The following is a 23,617-nucleotide window of genomic DNA, read 5'->3' as shown; positions in this document are numbered from 1 at the left end:
GTTTCCGGCATTTAATTTGATAACCTTGCGGTAAGTTAGAGGAGACTTTGAAGTTTTGAAAGAGACAATCCAAAAAAGGCGCAACGCTCGTTTCCTATCTACAGTTAATTTCTTCTTCTGTGCCTTGAGTGTTTCAGGAGTGTATCAGTCTCAGGAATCGAAGCAGTATGATGATTATTGCAAATTGGCAACACTGTTTTTGCTCCATTTAAATGTAAGTGAAACAATTAATTTTTGGAGAGACAGACTGCTTCACTCTAGAATCGCTCTTTATGAAGGATTTAACTGAAGAAAAATAATGTTGCCAAATTGCAAGAATCGTCACTGTATCGATAAGATCGTGTTTCAATGTTCATACCCGTAGAATGTTTGTCTTGGTACCAAATTTCTTCGATCCAAATAAAAAAGGATTGCCACTTATGAAAAATAAGGCAAAACACCGATTACATTTGTTTCAAAAAGCGAATATTCAATGAACTTTAGACGTGCACGTTTTGAATTTCTTTACGAATTTCTAATTAACCTAGCATGTGAGCCATCAAAATGAGATTTTTAGCACGTGCGACTGATCAATCTTATATTTTAACTTGCCTTGTAACTTTCTGAATTCACCTGAATTTTTCTAAAAACAGGTCTAGAAAACCTCAATGACCATTCTTTACTGGTTCTTTTTTTATCTCCGTATGATTGAAAAATTATCAGGCACATAGGCATGCTCACTTTGAAGCACGTACCCATGAGAAACAGACGGAGAGCAAAACTTGAATGAGACAGCACACATGCATTTCAGATTGTGGTGTTATAGGGCTCATTTTTCAGTAACTCTCTCAAATACTTACAAATTACGCTCTCTGTTTTCTTCAAACAAAACAGGAAATTTTTATCCTTTCCCTCTTTTGAAACATTTTTCGGTTAGAAATGAGGCTCCAAAGTTTGAATTATTTTTTCCGTTCGTCTACCTTGAGGTTGATTTTGATCTTAAATTTGAAGCAGGGAAGATAGAAATAGAATTAGTATTGCTCAGCACATATCGTAAATAATTTGCACTTCGAGAAGACTTAACGATATAAAACTATGATAAAGAAGTTTCTTATCGGAATGATAATTGATTGACCGAACACTGTTCAGTGTTTTACAACGCAGAAATTATAACTTTGGAACCTACGATAAATTCAGAGTAGAAAAATTGAAATATAAAGAGAGGAATGAATCGAGATCACTAATGGTCTACAAACGTGGATCCACCTCCGTTACGAAGTCCCGCCTTAAAGTCGGGTGGCACTTGCTTGCGAAAACAGTCATCGAAGAAATTGGCCATACTCCGGTAGAGATGACGTTTGGCACCACTCAACGTATGCGCTTCGTCGGGGTAGATCTACAAACAAAATTGAATACCATTTACATTTAACTCTAAATGTTCTTGTGGTCTAATTATGAGTAAATTTTTTTCATCACCAACACTCAGGAAGATTACTTGTTGTAATTATACTCTAATATAAGTTTTTCTGCTCTTTTATTTTAACCTATTTCGGCCTATATCGACGGTGTAAGTCGGCAATCACATAACTCGATTTGCGACGTCGCAGACTTCCTATCATACTCTATCTTTTAAACGGAAAACTAATCAACGGCTATTCTTTAAAACTCCAGCGATTTTTTTTCTCTATGCGAAGAAAATTCTGTAAAAACTTCAAGGAATCATGCCAATTTGTTCTCCTCTAAAACAATAACAGAGAGGCGGAGATTTTCAGACACCGCAAACGAGTTATGTGATTGCCGACTTACACTGTCGATATATGTAAACGAAACTTTAATGAAGAGAGAGAGAGAGGGGGGGGAATCAAGGAATCTTAAATTTCATCAAATCCTAAGATGCGTCGCTAATCTCAAAAAAAAAAAAAAAAAAAAAAAAAAAAAAAAATGTGAGGATCGGCCTGATAGTTATCCACATCTTACTGCTATAAAGAACTAGCATTTTTTCAAAAACATATTAATGAAGCGGAGATTCCGTAGGGATACGATTTTACGAAGAGCGAAAATGCTTGAAATTGTATGATCAAGTTACATGCGGAACAAAGGTTTGACATTATTGTTCCTGCGGAAAATTTAGACATTTTTGTTACAAACGGCTGAAGAAATTGGTATGGGTGAATAGAGGGTAGGCAACAAAGATTTAAAAAAAAATGTACCTGTTGTCTATAAAGCACGCCAGCGTTTGATAATGCTCTAGCTAGGATCATGCTTTGTTGCAGATGAACATTGTCATCAGCCGTTCCGTGGACTAGGAATAACATTTTGTCTCTGAATCCCTCCACTCGTCGTGACAGGTCACTTTCCTCGTAACCTTTGTAGTTTCCTGTTACATTCGGGACACCCATGAATCGCTCCGTGTACGCTGAGTCTGCAATGAACGGTAAGGTTAAAACAAAATAAATACAATTTTTAATGTATAAAAGTTTTATATAAAGTTAATTGACTCAAAAGGATCTAGGTTGGGTGGCTTTGAAGAAGGTATTCTTCGGTGACTTTAACGCGGAGTAGAGAAGTAGACTGCCGTACTAAGGAAAAACGCCGTATGAATATTCGAGAGTTGCCGAATTTCCTTCAATTAAATGTTTGTCTTTGAAGAAAGTTATGAATATTTTTCCTTGAAATTTTTGGGGACTTTAGGTGAAACAGCGCACAAAATTATTTGAAAAATTGGAAGAAAAGTGTTCGTAAGTTTACCAGGAAATTCGTGTTTTATCAAAGAAAATTTGGCAACGCCAGAAGATTCATACGACGTTTTTCCTTAGCTTGGTAGTAGAGAGCATGTTTCAGACCTGCAATATGCGGATTTTGGAAGTATAGTGTAGGGAGCAACAGATAATATCAATTCTCAATTTCAACAACTTAAAACGTTTTAGAACTTCCAACTAATTATAATAAAATATAAAATTAATGATGAAGAAAGATTATAACATTGAAAAATGGGTACTGTGTATGGCCCTCTTTTGAAGAGGTACACTTACATGTGTTGCTGTCCACCGGAGAGTAGGTATTTGACGCAAATTTTTAAATTTTCTCCCTCAGTAATGCTGTAGCTTCTCATCTCAATTTAAATCAGTATCATGATAAACCTCAACCTACATGTCATTTTATTTCATCCCTCGTTAACAAGAGAAGTAATTCGGTTAATTTATGCTTCAAAGAAATTAATATGTAAACTCTGTATCATTCTTAAAAGATAATCTCTCCGTACCGTAAAGTCTCCAAGAAGTAACAGGGGCAACAGCAATTCCACAGTGGAAGACATCTTGATTTGGTGTGGATAACAGCATGGCTGATACAAAGCCACCATAGCTCCAACCCCAGACGGCCACTCGTCTTTTGTCTATGACGTGTAGATTGTCTCGTAGGTATCTGAAAAGTAGATCGTGGGTCAACTAGAGGTTAGAAGGATCCCGATTCAAATGAGTTCAGGAGATAAACCTAAACTTAGACACGTTACACGTCGTCCTAATCTGAAACGGACTACCTAGTTTTTGAAGGATTATATTCGCACATGTTGAGTCCGAAAATTAAAACTAAATGATACGCTGGAATATATTTTCGACAAAATAAAACTATTCAGTTCGTAAACAGTTTATTCATGCACGTATAGTGTGTCTCCTCATCATAAAGTACATTCTGAAAAGAACCGCTCTTACATGAATTGGCAGTGAAAGAAAACTCATGAATAAGTTCATTCGCCGTGGCGCGGCGGATACACAGTGCGGAGGAGGGACCATTTGCTGATGTCGAGTAGGGGGGGTCGGGGAGGGGGGGGGGCTTTCCAGAATAAGGTAGGTCTGGAGGGTCTTCTAAGGGAAATTTTATAAAAACAGCCTTTCCCAGATTGAAATTTTAGCCGTTTGAGCATATAACTGGTGCTTTAACTGAAAGTTGAAAATTGACGAATAAAACCTCTTGTGGCCTAATTTTATTTTATTTGGTTATATAGCACTGTCTTAAAACCATTTCAGTAAATTTTTAGGAGAACTTTATTTTTCTTTCCCTCCTATTCCCTCCTTTTTTTCTTATCTTGGCGCGAGGGGGGGGGGGGAGTGCCACCAGCCCCTTCATTATTCAGCCCATAAAATTTGGTTAGCCTAATGTAAAATTTGGGAGAGGGTTCGCGACGTTGCATTTTTCGTGTATTTTCGGAGGCAAGTACACTATTGCCATCTCCCCTGATACTAGACCTTCGCTGCGGACCTTAGAACCGCAAAAAAGAACATAGAGAATAGACCCTAAAGAATCCGAATTTCATCGACTCAAAGCCTCTCCCCTCCCCTCGGGCCCTTAGGGAGCTGATGAGGGTCCCTGAAAGTTTGAGGGATTACATCAGCACTGTGCTATATTCTCTTTTTTTCTATTTTAATTTTTATACAGAATCAATCTTATTAGCTGACAATTTGGATGGTGTTTGAAAAATGTGAACACTCACTCTGTAACCTCTAGTTGATCTGCAACTTCCACTGATCCAAGGCGCTTGTAGACTTGATGTAATTTCTGATAACCTTGGCCTGAGGCACCTCTGCCATCGATTTGAGCGACAATATAATCTCTAGTGCTAGATAAGTATGTATCCCAGTCTATTTTCCAAATGTCAGTCACAAGTTGAGTGCCTGGTCCACCGTAACTAAACACCAACAAAAATATTATTCAACTAGATAAAGGAAGTTATTACATGATATACTGTTTTTCATGGATGTAAAAGATTGAAAAAGAACGATAATAACTCTACTTTCATGCTGGAGGCAAGTGCCATCTATTATGGCTGAAAGGTGAGCAATTTGTGAAAATAAAGTAACACATTTGATTTTAGAATAAAAAATCCATAAAATCAATTAATCACGTGCAACAGAACTGAGTTTTATTTGCTAAAGTTAGATAGATAGATAGATAGATAGATAGATAGAATACTTTATTTTTTATCCTGGGGAGGATTTAACAAAGGGGGTTAGGTTGGGAGATCATTTACAAACATGAGATTACTTCATTATGCTACACTTATCACTAGAATATGCTGGGCTTACAATTATGTACATGAAATAGCAGCGTTCATGATAGGCAAACTTTGTTTTTTGGTTCAGTTATTCATTTATTATGAACGATCTTATACTCAGAATTGTCGCAAAATAATTATAAATATCTGTAAGCTGCTGCTCGTTTGAGTCTTTACTAAGAATTAGGTTTATGTCTTTGTTAAGGTAGCTGTGTAAGTAATATTTTCGAGTGTTATGGTAAATGGGGCAGACAAAGAATAAGTGGTGCGCATCTTCAGGTTGTTGAGTATTACAAATTGTGCAAATTTCGTTAGGGTTAATTCTATGGTTCATCTGATTGATAGTGATGTTAAGGGATTTAACATTTCTCGCTCGTAGTTGGCTGAATAGTCTTTTTTTCGCAAAACTCACTTTACGATATAAATAATTATGGTTGGCATCAATATTCTCAGTGTTAATTAGGTTGTAATGGGGGACAAACTTTGTTTCATTTCACTTTTCTTTGTCTTTTTCCATGATAAGTTCTGATATTTTTCTCTGAATTTCATTTACCATTTTCCAGATCGCAGCTGGCTCTGTGGTTTCTCTAAGAAATAGATATTCTTGGTCAATTTTATGTAACATGGCTTTTAATTGAGAGAACCAGTTGTATTTAATTATATTGTACCTACTTTCATCTAGTTCCTCGAGTCGGGATAAGCATATTTTGGGGTACCTTGACTCGTGCATGTTTTTTACCCTGTGGAACCAGTTAAATGTTATTATCAATATTTCAGTTTATTGCGATTGAATTATTTGAGTTTATGTGTGTGTGCTTTTTTTTATCTCATAATATCTAAATCAATTTGGACAAGTCCATGGTAAAATTAGACCTCTTTCTCTACTGGTCATTGAAGGAAGAGCATGTTAAATATAACTAGAAGTCTATGAACGATTTGGCTAGAAACAATTGTGATTTCTTTTCTTCTTCCTAGACTTTTCAGTATGCTCCATAAGTATTACAAAGTTTTTGGTGCTTGAGTCAATGAAATACTCACACGTGCAGAACAAGGGGATAGCGGGTGATTTCCTCCTCTTTCAAACCTGGTGGGAAGTGCAGCCGAACGTGTGCCTGATAGCCACCAGAAATTTGAACAGGAAACGTTTTGACTTGCGGCAGCGCTATTTTCGATACCCTCTCCTGGAAATATTACACATCAATAAATATAAACATTCCTAAGAATCATTCGTCATAGAATATCAACTACAAACATTTTTGACGATCATGAAAAGGAAAAGGAAATGAAGAGGAAAATTAGGAATTTGAAAAAAAGGGCTGTAGCGTAAAATTTAGATGGTATATTTAGCCCTCTTGAGGTCCAAGCTCAACGAGCTGATTATTAAAGACATAAAGGGTATGGAGCGATCCTGTTGGTTGAAATGTGTGGTTCTCATAGACTAAGGGAGAAAATGATGGACTAACTGTCGGGTTTCTTGTGAGTTGCCGTTAGTTAGTCTATTACTTACTGCCTTTGTCCGTTGCAGCCATCAGCTTCCACCAATAGGTGCCCTCCAAATCCCTTTTGTCATCTTTGTCTATAGCTTTGTCTGACAATTTCAATAATCGGCCCGCAGCACAGAGATGCTGTGTATCAAACTCAAAGCGAAGGCGTACCAATGCATGTATATTATGTTTGAGAGTTAAAAGTTTACAGACATGAGGTTTTAAAGTTTGCATATTACACGTTTTATTCTGGCGCACAGAAATCAAACAACATAACCGCGTGGGAGTTTCAACTGCGGCCATTTCATGGGATTTGAATAAGTATCAATTTCAAACTTATTGAATAGATGAAAAAATCACGGATGAATCAGTTTTTATATTATGCTGTTTGGCTCTTCCCTCTTTTACCGATCAATTTGCACTTACATGGAGTTTTGTATTATTCTGCAAGATTGTGAGAAGACGTGGTTTGCCGTTGGGGTTTGTGGCGTACAAACTCACAGTTGGAATACCAGGGCCTAGGCACTCGAGAACATAGTGCGATAGGTCAGGACTGAAAACAACATTGTGGTACGTGCAGGGCTTGTAAAGCTCCTCCAGTTTCTCTCGTTCCTCGCCTGCTGAAACAAATCCTCATGAATTAGATATCGATCAAAACAGAACGGCCGTGCTGTAGAAGAACGCCGCATGAGCCTTCAGAAGTTGTCAAATTTCCTTTGATAAAATATGAATTTTCAAGGAAATCTGATGCTATTTTTCTTTGATTTTTTTTTACAAAAGTTTATTCGCGGTCAGATTTAAAATATTAGGAAATTGCAAGAGAAAATATTCAAACAAATATCTCTCCTCATAAAATAAACATTTTATCTGAGAAAATGTGTCTTTCCGGCATATTTCCTTAGCACGGCGGAAAGTTAGAGTTTCATCATCGTTCAAAATTCCAGCCAGAACTTTGATCAATTTTCCCTCAAAAAATATGAAATATGAGAAATAATTAGACAACATGTGATGTATCCAAACTGATTTTGTGTTCATGTTAACGAAAATTTAGAATTCCCAATTTGGTCTTCGCGCAATGATAAGGTTAAGAGAGAGACTAGATTTTTTTATTGAAAAATTGACACCTTCCGTTCATTTTTCATCGTAGATTTTTAAAAAAATCAGTGACACGCATTACACGTCTCTAGCGTTATACGTAACGCAGTCCTAACCATTCCCCTTCGTAGATAGGAATTTTCCCGTCGTAGGTAGATGTAGACACTTCAAACGGGGGGCGAAGGAGGGGTCCGGGGGGCTTCCCCCAAAAGTTTTCGAAATATTAAAGCATCGAATATGCATTATGAGTAAAGTTTGTCATAAGTAGAGACCAAATATATGCGTCATTCCTTCTTCTTACCTCCGTTCCTTTCTTCCCTCCGTTCTTTTCTTTGCTACTTCCTTTTTTCCCTCCGTTCCTTTCTTCCCTCCTCCTTTTATCGGACAAAAAGAGGACGTTGTACACCTCCTACGCCTCCCTTCCCTCCTGGATCCGCCTTTGGCTCCCGTGATCCAGACGCATATTACGAACGGCCCCTACTTTGGATGTTACTTACACATACACGTACTTTTTTTTCTTTTCTTTTTCGTCGACGGTTCATTAGTAGGCGCCTGTTCTTGGACCTCCTCCTCGGCGTCGTAGAACATCTTCGAGGGATCGGATCCTGATTTGGCGCTGGTCGTGGATGCGCCCTCGTAATGGATGACGGGTGGTGCGTTGGGACTGGCCGGACACGTCAGGCAAATGGGTTTTGCGATTGGCCCACCCGTGATTGGCGCCTCCGTCTCCACCGAGTACAGGTGCAGTTGTGCTGGATCATCCGAAGGCACACCCAGATAATACCTAATTCCGCAAAGCAAACAAAAAACAATTTTATTCTTCACTCAAATCTTCCATGTTATAAGGTCTCGATACATGATCAAATTCCCGAACCAATTACCATCAAAGTGTCGGGAGTCATCAGTCCTAATTTGCTTGGTTTTAAAATGAAAACTTGGCAGAAATGTTTCTTGTGGCAGGAAATGATGAATGGTGGCACTCCATTCTAATCAAAATTTGACGGCCCGTCCAATTTTGATCAAAGAGGGCTGATGCATGGTGACCATCAGTCATCAAGTGGTCTACTTTGATCAGAATTGGTTCGGAATTTGATCGTGTGGCCAGACCTTAATAAAAGAACCTAAAAGTCCTCAGCGCATGGAATCCAATACCGTAATGGACCACAAGACAAAGTACGAAGTTAAAAATTCTGATACATAGTTTCTGACCAAAATTTCACGTTGAGCACGATTTGCGCAACGAAAATTACTAAAATTAACTCCTAACTAAGATATTTAATGTTTCTTGACGCGTGAATTCAGACAGCTTTTCCTAGCGTTCAAGCTCTTTTTTGCTGAGTTAATTTTTGCTAATTTTGCACTTCGACCCGTACCTTCAAGTGATAAAATCGTCGATTGACATCGCCTTTCATATGCGGTGTTGCCACCTTCCCGATAAATGCACCGGACGCAATTCGGATAAGAGGTCGGGACGCAATTCGGATATAGCCAGCCAGCTCCCGCTCATGAAAACACAATAGTCTGCGTGAGTCAAATCGCACACTAAACTTCACCATGACCAGCTCTGCGATATGAAAATCTGGAAACCTCTATCTTGACGCTTTGGATTAGCTAGACCAAGTGTTCACACTTTGAACGATAAAGAGAGGGAAAGGGACAATGCTTGATTGAGCAGCCTGCCAAAACTGTTGCAAGGCGCGATTCCACTCAGGTAGAGAATTGCGTTTCTTGTGACCGGGCAATTCAAAATTTCCGTAACCAATGTAAAATAAAAAAGTTAATGTCTTAGTTAGGAGTTGAATTTTCCATTCAAGAATCGTGTTCTACGTGAAATTCTAATTAAGAAACATGTATCAGACTGCTTAAATTCGTACCTTGTCTACTGTCTAGTGGTCCATAGTCACAAATGAATGAAAATATTTTTTTTTATTTTTTTTTTTTTTTTTTTTTTTTTTTTTTTTTTTTTTTTTTTTATCATTGAGTTTTAGGCAGTTCAATAAACCAGCATTCTTAACCCTGATACGTATAAAGGGCAGATCAGATCTCTTGAATTCTGAGCTATCTTTGTCCTCGCCCGATGACGAATTCATTGTAATTCATTTACTCACTCGTCTGAGAAAAAAGGACTGCGCAGAGAAGACAATGATGGAGTTTGACTTTCTCTTAAGCTAGGAGGCAGGGAAATGGGGCATTAAGAGTCGCTTAAGATTTAAAGCACGAATTAGGAACGGAGCTGGGTGGAAAGCGCGCGACTGTTTTTCATTCCAGCTTCTCCGTAGCAACTGCCACAATCCGAGGATCATCTCCGTCCCCGTAGATTGAGATGGATTCTGAGGAGTTTCGGCTCCATTATCTGCTTCGATTTCCTTCATCACCGACAGTTTTCCTCAACTCGTAGCGTTTGCATATTTATCTTTCATGCCAAATGAATGCATTAGAAGACGTTAGACTCCATTTTTCGGAACGGAGATATTTCTCCGTTCTAGAGTCCCTTTATACTGAGAGTCAAGACAATTCGGCTCATGGATGTCACAAACGGGAATAAAGATTACAGAAATTCAACGTTTTTCGTAATCTTTGATCGGCCCATTCTCAAATGCCTTTCTCCGTTCCTCCTCTCATTCCGTTTGTTCCTTGCCGAACCCGTAATTCCCTGGTCCATTCCAGATTATAATCTTTGCAATTGGTGAAAATGTAATCTTTATTCCCGTTTGTGACACTGTGGAAGCCTAAAATACGGGAACCAATCAGAAATGGATTCAAATTGTCTTGACTCTCAGTATAAAGGGACTCTACCCCGTTCTAGATCACCGAGTGCTCTTACAATTGAGGGGCTTGGAGGACAAGGCGCAGTGGCTTTGCGATATATCGATTGTTATGTCATTTAAACCTATGGAAAAGGATCGATAGTCAGGGTGTTCGCAGCGAACACCTTAATAATCGATTCTTTACCATAGGTTTAAATAGCATAACAATCGATACATCGCAAATCACGCCACGCCACTGACAAGGCGCATAAGTGCTGTTTTTGGAAAAATTGAGACTTAATTTGTTTCAAGTGAAGCTAGTCTAGGTGCAAATTCTGCGAGAGATTAGCCCCCAGATTCCGATTTTTAAACATAAAAAAGTCAGGTTAAACTTTCCTTCCGCCGTAAGGATTCATGTAATTTTGTAAACTTCAGGCACGTATTTCTCGAAATAGTGAAAAATGCATCTATGCGCCTTGTTCTCCAAGCCCCTCAATTTTAATATTTATAAAGTGCAAGTAAAAACATTCACAATGCTCATTACATTGATACTTCAGAGACTAAATTTGACGTTTTTATTTAAAATTGTAAATATTACCGCCCAAAAATGGTTTTGAAATCCCCCGCGGTTCACAAAGCTCTATAACGAACAGAAACAGAGGTAGAATTTTAGGCCACATCCAACAACTTGGAGTTGACAATTTTAAAAAATTGACTAAAAATTCGAGTTTCCCGTTGAAAAACACCACATAATACCGCGTTTCACAGGACTCGAACAAACAGAAACCGAGATAGCATTTTAGCCCACGTCCGCCATCTTCGATTTGAGAATTTTAAAAAACTGTCTAAAAATTCGAGTTTCCCGCCGTCGAAAAATACCTCCTGACATCGAATTTCAGAAAAATCCATCGAACAGGAGCCGAGTTAGCATTTTAAGCCACTTCAGTCATTTCGGATTTTCGAATTTTGAATTTTTTGAATTTTGACAGATTTTGGTTTAAAACGCGTAATACTCAAAATCGAAGCTCAGATTCGGATTCCTCGTAAAAAATCGATGCGATTTCATGTGTCATACCCTGACACCGAGTTTCATAAAAATCCATCGAACAGGAGCCGAGATAGCATTTTTAGCCACGTCCGTCATTTCGGATTTTTGAAGTTGGAAAATGTGACTTGAAACGCATGATACCCAAAATCGAAGTTCAGATTCGGATTCCTCGTTAAAAATTGATACAATTTCATGTATCATACCCGAGCATAGCGTGAAGGAAAGAGACGTAACGTAGACATACTGATTCGAGCATATGAATTCAACGTGGCAACATGGGTAGTGCTCAGTGGGTCAGCGGAGGAGGAAGAATAAGAATTTATCGTGAGGAATTCCTCGGGACGAAACCGAACGCTAAGCGCCGCGGCGGCGTAGTTCAAAGGGAAAGTATGACAGAATCTACACGCGTCGTTAAACCTTTTTCCTTCACGCTATTCTAACATATGATACATAAAATCTCATCAATTTTTCACGAGGAATCTAAATCTGAGCTTAGATTTCGGATATTACGCGTTTTAATCTATTTAAAATCGTAGGAGAAATTACAGAATTGTCCTTGAAAATTGATCACACATTAGTGTTTTTTTACCCCGTTTTTCTTCTACGTTCACGTGATGAAATTAGACCAACAGTTGACTCATCGACTAGTTTAGCCTAATCCCCCAGAATCGGTCTAAAGGGCGAACGATCTTATCAGATAAGATGTGCGGTCCTAGTTTCCGGGCAATTGCGATTTGATGGAAGCTGCGAAGATAAGAACATTTTTTCCCGCGTGGAGGCGTCGATATTTGGTTTCATTGACGGCAGGCGTAACAAGATAACTGTTCGAACATGGGTGTAGGCATAATACCGCTTGCCGGATGGAAGGTGCGTCACACTGCAAAGATGACTCTACCACGTTCCGTTCCCAGGCTCGCGCAACGCTAAAGCCTCCGTTAAACTAGGATTATGTGTCATCATTCTTAACTCACTGCTCCGGTTTTTATCATAAGTAAAGGGAAAATATGTATCCTCATTGCAACGATTCAAAAATTCACATAATTAATTTTTTTTTGTTACATGGAAAGAAAATAGAATGATAACGAAAATATCGCGTCGAAATTTTCCATGCTTGCACTTGAGATCATTTAAGAAAATTCATGGGAAAAACTGTGTGGCTTTTTAAAAATAGTGTTCACAAAGAAAACATAAAAATTGGGGCATAACGTTGCACTTGGAGATAAATATGCTTTCTTTCGCGTGCACCCGTCGTCTTTTGTATCCATTCATCTCCTAAATAATTTGAACGTGGTTGCTCTACTATTTTTTATGTGTAGTTTTTCTCGGTGGTTGGAAGCCGCGTAGCGGCTATAGGCCTCTAGTAACTAATATTTGCACTGAGTACCTCGTTAACATCATTAAGGATACCAATCAAAGGTGGGTCATGATATTATCTGAAGCTACACTATTAAGGATCTCAGTGAAATTCCGGAGAGTTCGCTTCGAAATATTTTTACCTAGAAAAAAATTATGAAAAAAATTTAAAAATGAAAAAAATTCAATTCGGAATTGATTTGACTCCCAGAGAAGCAATTAACATGGGTGAGGAGACGAAGGATCTCTCTTTGCGGAGTTAGCTCTGTTCTTACGGAGAGAATTTGATTATTGCTACAACTACACGTTTTGAAATTTGAAATTTCGGTGATATTTTGCGAAGTCGCGAGATTTTGTCATACCAAAACGATTTCAACTCGTATAATTAAATCGTAATACTTTATGCTATGAACGCTGATAACCCAGGTTCATATAAGGATGAAGAAAAGAACAAGTTAATTTGGGGAAAAGGCTGCAAATACAGAACAAAAGATAAACAAATCCCGGAACGTTTCAAAATAGTTACAATTTCATTCTCAACCGGAAAATAAATTAAATATATTATGTGTATTTTGGCTGATTAAGTTGTTTCTCATTCTGTATAGTTGAGGATGTATACTTACGCCAGATGGTGTTCGTGGTCCCAAGCGACGATTTTGTTGATTTCATAGGTACCATGAGTGAGGGGAAGCATATGTTTCTTATTAATGTTGACCGATACGATATGTCTAAAGAAGCCGGAGGTACCGTCCCGAACAGGAACTAGAGTTAGATAAACATTCCCGTCCGGCGAAAATAAAGGTGCACTTTGTGGATCCACCCAACCCCGACCCTCGCCACTAACTCTCTGCGCCTGTTTAACATCAAAGAAATCGGAAAAATTATATCATATTATTTGTGCCATTATACAGGGTTATTCAAAAGTCACGCACCACTGGCCATAAGGGAGGTGGGGTGGCCATTAGAAATTTTTGAGTTGCCCCCCGCCTTCCACCCCCAAGGGAATTAAAACCTGGAAAGTACCTAAAAAGTTTCCCCTTCGATATGAGGAAAAACGTCATAAACCGCAAATCGATATCATAATTAGAACTAAAGTTATGACCAGTGGTGCGTGGATTTTGAATAACCCTGTATCAATTTTCAATGGACAGGTATAAAGGGGGAGGGAATCAGCATGAAAAAGTATGTGAGAGAGAGACACTTTGGTGAACTATTCATTAACACTGCAGAAATTAAGATTCATTTTATTCTGTGAGGGGATTTTACATGGTTGTTTTGTAACAGTTCTTTTCCAAAGTATGGCTACGTATGGTTTCGGCGTGGTGTGAATTGCGATATATCGATTGTTATGCCATTTAAACCTATGGTAAAGAATCGATTATTAAGGTGTTCGCTGCGAACACCCTGTTAATCGATCCTTTTCCATAGGTTTAAATGGCATAACAATCGATATATCGCAAAGCACGCCACGCCACTGGTTTCCGTTGCTATTGAGGGAGGTTTTTAGGAGGTCTTCGGCACATGATCACTGGTAAAACAACTTTTACTATCCGGTAATATCCAATGATATAACTTAAGCAAAAGCCGTTGCAGGAAATTACAATGATTTGCACAAAACTATGGGAAATGTATTGCTGAGTATGAAAGTTTTAAGTTAGCTTCATCAATCTCTTAAATCTTTGTCAGTTTTCATCTTTTTTTGTTTTTGTTTTTGTATTTTCTTTCCAGTGACGAATCACTGTAAGAAATTGTGTGTTAAGGTGTATCTACAGCTGCGTGAAGTAAGAAATTTCTCCGCGCAGGGGGCGCCACCGCTGTGTTTTAGAGTCCGTACAGCACCACGTGAGTCCTTGAGCTTTTATAAAAGTTGAAGGAATTTCTGTTTAAATCGAAGATAAATAAGTTCTAGCTATAACATTCTTCTTCCTATTGACCCTAAAAACAACGTGAAAAGTCATTTCTGAAGCTCTGCAATTTGATCCCAGAAAAAAGTAGGGTTAAGCATGATGACCTTGATGCAACCAATCGCGCTTGATCGCTCTCAGCAGTTGGCAGATATCTCTCTCCCACCGTGAGCTGTCTCTCTCGCACTTACAGATATCCCGTAAGAGAAACTGGGATCAATTTACAGCTTTTATTATTAGACTTTCAAAGCTCGCGTTTGTTTCTAAGGATTCCAGACGTATGCTGCTAGAACTTATGAGTCTTAGAATTTAAGATACCTATTGTGATATTTAAATAATCACTGATTTCGGAGTCGGATTTTAGCAGCGCGACGTGGTGGATTTTTTCGGAACTACAGCTGAAGATTAACCTTAAATTTAACCCCAGATTTCCAATAATCATCTTTTTCATGATGTGGATTTAGAAGCATCCCATAACCTCTATTGCCAACAGCGCAAACCATATGAGACATTCCTTGAGGATAGGAGACGTTGAAGGAGCGATAACCGTTACGATCCTGAACATTTGGTGCCATTATCAGGTTTTACGACATGAAAAATGAGCCTTATGCAAATCACTGAGTGAAAAATATAGCTCACAATCATTGGTCCGGACCAAATAAGAAGAATTTGAAAGTCGTAATTTTCCAACTTACCTCTATACATACATACGAGTCGCTGTTATAGCGCTCTTTGGCGCTTTGCGACACCTAATCGCCACAAAGCTCGGTCTTCCCACAGGTTATCAGGGAGTTGACACTCCCTCATCTCACTTAACACCCTCTGTCGCCAACCTCTCACTGGGCGTCCCCTACGCCTCCTCCCAGGAGGAACCCAATCAAGCATCTTTTTTGGCAGCCTCTCTTCCGTCATCCTATTGACATGACCATACCAAACAAGTTGTTTGGTCATGACGTCGAACACGATGTCATTTTCGACTTCCATTATCTGACGCACTCTATCATTACGGACCCGATCTCTCCTAGAAATTCCTGCCGACCTTCTCCAGAAATCCATCTCCGTAAGGAGAAAAGGAATGGAAAAGGAAGTGTTCTGGTATGGGTGTCCCCTTGGGTGATCTTGAAACTCTGTTCACTCTGTGCTTTGCTGATGACCAGGTGGTGGTTGCTCAAGATCAAGAAGACGCGGAGTACATGATGCGCAAGTTAGTAGAAGAATATCGGAAGTGGGGTTTGGAAGTCAGCATATCCAAATCTGAGAAGATGACTTTTGGTGGTGATCAGCAAAGCATTGAGTTGGAGGATGGGCAGCAGATCAAATGCTGCGAGCACTTCAAGTACTTGGGAGTGCGGTTGACCCAGGATGGAAGGACGGATCAAGCTATCAGGGAAAGGAACACCTTAGCAAGGAAGGCTATAGCGATGTTAAATGGAATCCTCTGGGATCAGCGGATTTCCAAAGATAACAAGAGGAGGATATACAACGCTGTAGTAAAAAGTATATTAACATACGGATGTGAAGTTTGGCAGCTGAAGAAACGGACACAGGATATGCTAAGAGCAACTTACCTCTATACACGTCCATAATGGAGATTTGCATATTGTTGTCATGGAAGTGTTTTGCGCTCTATTTAGCCAAACCACACACGCTTCATTTGAACTTATCAGCGTCACGGCACTAAAATAGTAGCCCCTAAAACAAAAGCTCAAATTTGAGAATCCGCAGATTTTTCATTTTCACTTGCTGAGGAGATGTTTAACAAGTAAATTTCAAATAAAATGTAATAAGAGATCTATGCAAGCACAAAGACAATTTTTTCGTGGAACTGTGCCCTACTTGTTAAAAATAGTCAACTCTTTCTTAATAAAATTAATACCAAAATTTTAAGCAATGAAAACATTTTGAAAAAAGTGAACCAAACTTTAATCATGATTCCAGACATATTCAATTGCAGCCCCTCGTGAGTGTACAAAGCCGCGGTATTGAGATATTTCACGGTTAGAATTCTAGGCGTGATACTCGTGCTTACGTGCATCATATGCGAAATACCAGCTTATGAGAAGGAACATCAACTGCATAATAACGCTGTATTCTTTGAATAAGTCAATTCTTAGATATAGTTTTTTTTTTTTTTTTTTTTTTTTTTTTTTTTTTTTTTATCATATCACTCGAATGCTCATCTTTAATTTGCACGGTCCTCCTGAATAATAATTTTTAGTAGAGAATTTAGTGAAATCTGTAACTTTTTATATTCTTAGAACTTCTTACTTGGTCTGACCCAACATCATTGGAGGTTTCAGAAGCTTCGTTTTTATATTGCTCACATCACTTAGATCTGCTACAAATAAGGACACCTCGGGATTATTAGTTCCAGCCTGAAAAATGTAAGAAACTTCATATCAAACACCTTATAATGTCAATCCTTTTTTTCGGTAATTTAGTACCAACATTCATTACACTCACAATCAGTTTCTAGCAGTTATGCACGTCAGAATTAAAAAATGTGGTCGCGAGCTGGGGGAATTAGTAAGAAATGGGTGAAGAAAAGTGAGGGTTCCTAGAAAGTTATTGATATCTATTCATTAGAGAATACAACACTGGAAAGAAAGCACATTGGATCGAAAGTCCAGACTCTTGAAAACATTGAAAAGGAAAAGAACTCTTGATTTAATTAGATGTAAGCTTAAATCAAAAGGAAATCCGCTCAAATTAAGAGGCTTGGTTCTTGATTTAAGCTTAAATCTGATTGAATCAAGAGCATTTTTTCTTGTCGATGTTTTTAAGAGTCTGGACTCTAGATCCAATGCGTTTTTTATTCCAGTGAAGGATTAGACTTTTAAAATATAGGAGGAAAGGCCTGCACGTACACACTGCTTATAAAGGCACTGCTATAAGCAGCACAAAAAGGAATGACCAAGAAAAAAAGGCAATCATTCGAATTCTTTATTGAATGTTTCAATTTTAGTATTGAGTCAACGAATACCAGTCAGCGTTTACTAAATGGAGCAGAATTTCCTCGCATTACGCAAAGTTCTGAACTAAGTTAGTAAAAAATCGTTCCAGTCATGCTCAGCTGAGCAATCCGTTCGGGCGGGGTTTTGCTTGATATTAGAACTTCAAACGCTTCTCTCCACTGCCACCATGTTTTGCCTATAAAATCCCTTTCGAGAGTTCCCTTTTCTCATCATCCTGCTTGAGTGAGCGTATCTAATAATGACAATATACCATTGATGAAGATAAAGTAGACTTAAAAGCGCGCAAAATAAATATCTTCAGAGGCATTTAAGGTCCTCTCAAAGGCTCGCAGCTTATCTTGAGTATTTAAGCGACACTTATGAGTAACATTCATGAGTCATGATTGGAAAAACTTTCGGAAAGGTACATGAAACCCCATTCGAACCCACGTTTGAAAGCGGAGTTTGAGGTTTTATTTCTTCATCTTCATAACAATTTCAATTTTAAAGACAAAAAGAAGAGTTCTCTGTTTTCAAAGCAGCGGAATTTGGAATAGAATTCGCGGTGTCATTTTAATGTATCATTAAGTGAAGAATTTTGCAAGAAAATTGTGTAATACTTGAATGGCGATATTGGCAATATGCTCGTTCATTTAGAAAACTACGAATTTTGACTATCTTGTATTTTCCTGAATACGGCAATCAAGAAATGGGTCCATGTAGGCAAAAGTGCCTCTAGGGGAACGACGAATTTTTGTATAAAATCCTAACACGATGAAACTATCTTCGAAAAAGTATTTACTTTACCTTTGGATACCTCAGGCTGCGAATTTCTGGATAATATTGCTGTGAGTCGTCAGATGTGCCGTACCATGGAAATTTCACTTCTCCTACTAAAGAGTCATTAAAACAAGCGTATAGAAGCAAATTGCCATCCGAAGACATCCACAAAGCTGTATTCGTTCCAAGGATTTCCTCTGAAAATAACATTTATTGTTTCAACTTTGTTTTAAATAGTAACAGAAGTGAAGGAGGAGGAAGCAAATAACACTTCCGGGTCCGCTTTTTCGAATAGAGGAAATAAGATTCTCAGAAAATAATGGGCTTAATATGTAGCTTGATAATAGGCGAATGTTTTAAAAATATGATAGTCTTTTGCTATGAAATGGTAGATTATATCAATTAGAACGCTCCCTGGCCTCTACCTTATTGAACCACATGTGTTGAAGTTTACCGCTATCAGCCTTCAAAACAAAGACCAAGCATATAAATGATTACACAATTTTATAATAATAAAAATTGGACATACGAGTACATATAATGTGAGGAACTATGTGTAAGCAAATTAAATTCAAAGGAGCCATGAAAGACACAAATCCTACACCTTCGCAGTTCATTATGGTTTAATTCATTCGAAGAGAATCCCTTTCAGCACAAATACGTCCAAAAATAGTTTGAAACGTCGATCTCATGTTCTTGAGAATACTAGATAGTGTTCATGCTCAACAATTGAAAATCAGTATTTCTGACACCAAATTGGTTTTTTCATTGCACTGGAAGATTTAAATTATTACTTGAGGACCTTTTAGCCTGACTACGTATCAAATTTGATCTACTTACCCTCATACAGCCAATCTGGAACTCCGTTACTAATTATTCCGGGCACGGCTGTCCTAGTCACTCGGAATGTTTTTTCATCTCTTGGTGCTGTTTTATAATAAATATCGTAATCATGGACTATGATGAGGCTTTGACCAACGGATGACCATTCTGCATGTAGAAGAAACGGATGTCCTTTTACATCTCCAACCAATAGAGGAAATAGATCCCTGAAAAATATAGTGTAGGGTTGATGAAGGATGACAATTACATTGAGAGTCATGATGTGGAGAGACGTGCATGTGTGAAGTCACTATGAACTATGAAATGGTCTCATTTTAAGAATCAACATATGATCGTTAAAAAAAAATAACCAACAGTAAAGACAAATTCCTAAGTGAAAAGATAAAAACCGCGAAAACTTTAATTTTTATAGGTAGCTTATTTATTGTGTTATTGTGTTGACATTGTGATTACTTCGTGACTCTCAACCTCAAAACCTTTGATTGACACCAGATTTGCAATTACGCCATTTGGCAAGCTTAGTTTATTTAATTTGGGTTACGCCGCTGAAAGGTTTCTCTCATTTCCACTTTTGAGTGTGTTAAGGTGGTGTTTTTTTTATATTTTTTTTTTATTTTTTTTTATTTTTTTATTTTTAACTTGGCCCTATAATAACTCCTTACTTATTAGTTATCCTAGTCACCATCATCTGATGGAAGAACCAACCATGCAATAAGCGGACTGAACTTTGCAGGTAGCATAGGCAATTATCCGAGCTAGCTTTGGGAAAAGGTAAAGGTGTGAATTCTGCGCTTCGTTGGTACCGTCATTGATCGTTGATCGTTGATCGTTGGTGATTTTATCGGTTAGGGCCAATCTCGTCGTCGGTCCCGGCACAATAGAAAATTGGACTGCATTTTGCAATTTGGAACTGTAAATTCAGGCTTTCCTGGAAAAACACTTATGTGCATAGGGAAACTAATGGCACAGACGTTGTTTTTAAACCGGGGTAGAATTTTTAGTTCCAAATTGCAAAATGCTGACAAAGGAACGTATTTCTACCCCAGTGTTGCAAAATCTACTGCCGCAAATTGTTTTACACAAAAATGAAAGAGAAATTTTCGTCCAAAATTTCGATGATTTTTGAAGATAGTTTGTTGGAAAATTTTAAAATTTCCAACAAGTTCGAGTTCACTTTGTTCAAAAAAAAAAAAAAAAAATTTTTAGTGAAAATGAAAATGGAAAAAAGACATTTTGCAACGTTCTGGAAAGTAGTTACGTTCCTTCGTCTTGGAAGCGACGAGTTGGATCCCCAATCCGGGAAATGGGGGGGGGGGGGGTAAAGCTCGCCGATCAAAGGGGAAGGAGGAATGCAAAGGACCAAAATTGGGTTCTAAATATATTTCTGAATACGCATAAGTTCCGTAATTTTTGGTACTTAATGCGTTGTTCAGTCATTTTTTACATACAATAGATGGTTTCGAGGAGTCATGAATCTTGTCGCTAAAAAGTGAGGGCAAGGGGCGGTATAAGTAAATATACAATTTTCCGATAAACACTGAAGAAAATATTTATCAGATACCTGTGATGTGTCAAACGTGCACAATAAAACTACAACTGCCAAATAAAAAATAACTCACGTAGTTTTTAGCTCGTAAATGGAGTATTGAGCTAAAAATGAATGCCGGAAGAGCTGCTTGCACAAGAAAAAAGAACATCATAAGTTTTTCAAAGAGAAAAGAGCACATACTATACAATGAGATATTTTTATTTGAGCATGTTGAATGGAATAATGATCATTTTAAAATTTATATTTATTTTTGATTTTTTGATGATTTCTAAAATTTTGAAAGATTCTCTACGATCTTTTTTTGGTAGAAGAAAATCATTTGTGAATGTAACCCTTTATATCTTCTAGAATTACTTGGGCAGTCATCTACTAATCATACAGCAGAGAAAATATGACTTTACAAGTCCTTGCGTTCGGCTTGAAAGAAATTTTTACTTAGTCCTCTGAGAATCAAAATCACGAGGATGTTGCAGGGTGCATTTTACCTTTTGAACGTTGTGAACAAGAAGAATAAACTGGCCATCCGCTGATATGGAAAATTTGATTGGATTCAGCCTTCTCTGTAACAGAAACCAAAAATAACGATGGTTAATACCGAATTATTAAGAAAGGGTTTCTGTGTATTCGAGGACTCTAAGCTGTGTTATAAGGAAGAGAGTTATAAAAACTCCCAGGTCTTTTGAAGCTGGAGTTAAAGGATGTGGCTCAATTGCATGCTGTAAAAAAGTTGGACATGTTCAGCTTCCCGGTCTCCAAATGGTACTAATACAATAAAAAAACAGCAAAGTTTCAATCTGATCATGGATGCCTTTATTTTTCTTCTTAAAAAAATCTTGAGTTGTCAATCTTTACCCTTGAATAACCGTTGTTCCTATAATCAAAAATCGATTCTTGTGTGAAAAACGCGTCATAATAAAAAAATGATTCCATTCAAAAGTATAGAGCATGCTATTTTACATACGAGAATCACCATAGAAGTGATTATTTTTTTCAAAACTTTCACTGATGAAGTGCATTAATCGGAGCAGATTTCCTCCAAGGTCGGAAACAACTGTACCTTCTCTTAAAAAGAATTCGCGCAAAAAAAAAAAAAAAAATCCCCCGTTAAAATTTTTGTGAATATATTCGAAGTGATTTCCACAAAAATTCAGTGAATTTTGAGAAAAACCGGTAAGTTTTTTCTTTTTTCTCGGAAAAATATTGAAAAAAGTGGGTGGAAACGTGCAACGTTGCATTCGGAGATAAATAGGCATTTTTGTGTATAGCAATTGATATTTAACGTCATTTAAGTAACGCGCTTGTGAGATAACTATACCAACTCGGGTGATGCCTATGTTGCCGCTTGTTGGAATTGAAGGCGCGTCACACTGCGACGCTGATACGATTATGTAGCGCTGGCCGGCATGGTGCAATCAGCGCCGCTATAAAATGGAACTCCACGTCTCATCAGTCTCGAGATCTCTAAACGTGTTTCCTTCCCGTTTTCATAATAATTTCAGGAAAAAATTAATCTCAATCGCAACGTTTCAAAATCTTAGACCATGTTTAATTTTTTTTTTTTTTTTTTTCAAGAAGAAGAATTAATCAAAGCGTCGTCTTGGAATTTTCTGTTAATATATCATTTGAAAGAAGTCCCGAGAAACTTTAAGAGAACTATTGTTTAGTTTTAAAAAATGGTGGGAGGAGGGTGGCGGACTGGAAATCATAGGAATGGGCAGTTTGGCACCATTGCTTATCCAGAAGAAATTGCTGGCGCGAGTCATGTATACAAATAAATTTTAAAATATTGAGCACGGCAACACCTAATATCATAACCTATGCTTTGCGTCGAAATAATATGAATCATACGGATTGAGGAACAGCTGTGGATTACGGAATTGAAATGAAAGGAAACAAAGAACTGAGTTTGGCCTTTCCACAGTTTGATAGCCTGCAGCTGATAAACGCCAAATAAAATGTTGAAAACAAGAGCAAAATTTTCAATAAAAATGTTATAAATTCCTAAATTTTCAAGTGGAGAGGTTAAAATTTGAAGTGCTGTTAAAATGTATAAAGTAAATCGAGTGCGGTTTGTCCCCGAGTAAATAAGACAACAGGCACGGCTCATGTCCAGCAGTTGAGGAGGCGCCCCACGCAACTTTTTAAGGTTGACTGCAATCCTGGTGAAATAACAACGTCCATAACCTACCTTTGACTTCGTGGGAGGAAGGTAATTTTGCTTGTGATCATTTGATTTCCTCGTTTTTTGTTTCGCCTTAACCTTCTCATAAAAAACTTCAAATAGCTGTAGAGAGCTCAACTTCTCCATGCGCGTCGATTTGTTTACCCTCTCCCCAAAATAAATCATCTCAGCTATTTTGAGTTGCCCAACCTCTTAATTCTGTGCAAAAGCGACATGTTGATTTTCCTTTTTTTTGTTGAGATAACTATCTTGTTGCAAAGTAAAAAGCTCTCCGACAGTAGTGAGCAAACGAGATTGAAGTCTATATTGAAATTATAAACTAAAAAATTCTTATTTTCAGTGGCGTATCGCGCCTTGCGATGTATCGATTGAACTGCCATTTAAACCTATAGAAAAGGATCGATTTACAGGGTGTTCGCAACGAACACCTTAATAATCGATTTTTTATCATAACTTCAAATGGGAAAATATCGATAGTCGATCATTCACGCCTAGCCATTGCTACTTCGGCTTTGAAATTTTGACAGGAGAAAAAGCACCGCTATACTGAAGCTCAAAGCCGCTGACTTATTTTTCCCTGGAATGTGACTCGGTTCATGTCCGTTTAATTAGGTATATTTCAGAAAAATGTGTTTTACAATTTTCGCAA

At 37.9% G+C, this 23,617-nt stretch overlaps 2 protein-coding genes across 10 annotated transcripts in view; one reads left to right on the top strand and one right to left on the bottom strand.

Moving 5' to 3' along the window:
* Dpp10 (Dipeptidyl peptidase 10) overlaps positions 1-23,617 on the bottom strand; it is a 127,193-nt gene continuing 103,576 nt past the window's right edge. For 5 of the 7 annotated variants that reach the window (XM_072300532.1, XM_072300531.1, XM_072300535.1 and 2 more), the window contains 14 exons: positions 21,272-21,346; positions 20,857-20,909; positions 19,235-19,443; positions 18,422-18,591; positions 16,929-17,035; positions 16,229-16,352; positions 13,380-13,609; positions 8,106-8,392; positions 6,940-7,130; positions 6,068-6,210; positions 4,469-4,663; positions 3,242-3,402; positions 2,190-2,401; positions 1-1,375 (listed from right to left, as the gene is read on the bottom strand). In XM_072300532.1, coding sequence (XP_072156633.1) covers positions 1,220-1,375; positions 2,190-2,401; positions 3,242-3,402; positions 4,469-4,663; positions 6,068-6,210; positions 6,940-7,130; positions 8,106-8,392; positions 13,380-13,609; positions 16,229-16,352; positions 16,929-17,035; positions 18,422-18,591; positions 19,235-19,443; positions 20,857-20,909; positions 21,272-21,346 — 2,313 coding nt within the window. In that variant the 3' untranslated portion in view covers positions 1-1,219. Of the gene's footprint in view, positions 1,376-2,189; positions 2,402-3,241; positions 3,403-4,468; positions 4,664-6,067; positions 6,211-6,939; positions 7,134-8,105; positions 8,393-13,379; positions 13,610-16,228; positions 16,353-16,928; positions 17,036-18,421; positions 18,592-19,234; positions 19,444-20,856; positions 20,910-21,271; positions 21,347-23,617 lie in introns of all 7 variants that reach the window. The other 2 variants (XM_072300533.1, XM_072300534.1) reach the window with 2 other exon arrangements.
* Positions 22,385-23,617, top strand: part of LOC109037377 (uncharacterized) — a 40,730-nt gene continuing 39,497 nt past the window's right edge. For 2 of the 3 annotated variants that reach the window (XM_072300530.1, XM_072300529.1), the window contains exon 1: positions 22,385-22,995. The gene's annotated coding sequence lies outside the window, so the exon portion shown is untranslated. The remainder of the gene's footprint in view (positions 22,996-23,617) is intronic. The other variant, XM_019051994.2, reaches the window with a different exon arrangement.

Source organism: Bemisia tabaci, chromosome 5 (genome assembly GCF_918797505.1).
Source record: "Bemisia tabaci chromosome 5, PGI_BMITA_v3".
NCBI lineage: Eukaryota > Metazoa > Arthropoda > Insecta > Hemiptera > Aleyrodidae > Bemisia > Bemisia tabaci.
Note: the sequence above shows the minus strand (reverse complement) of the source record. Positions and strands in the feature narration are given on the sequence as shown.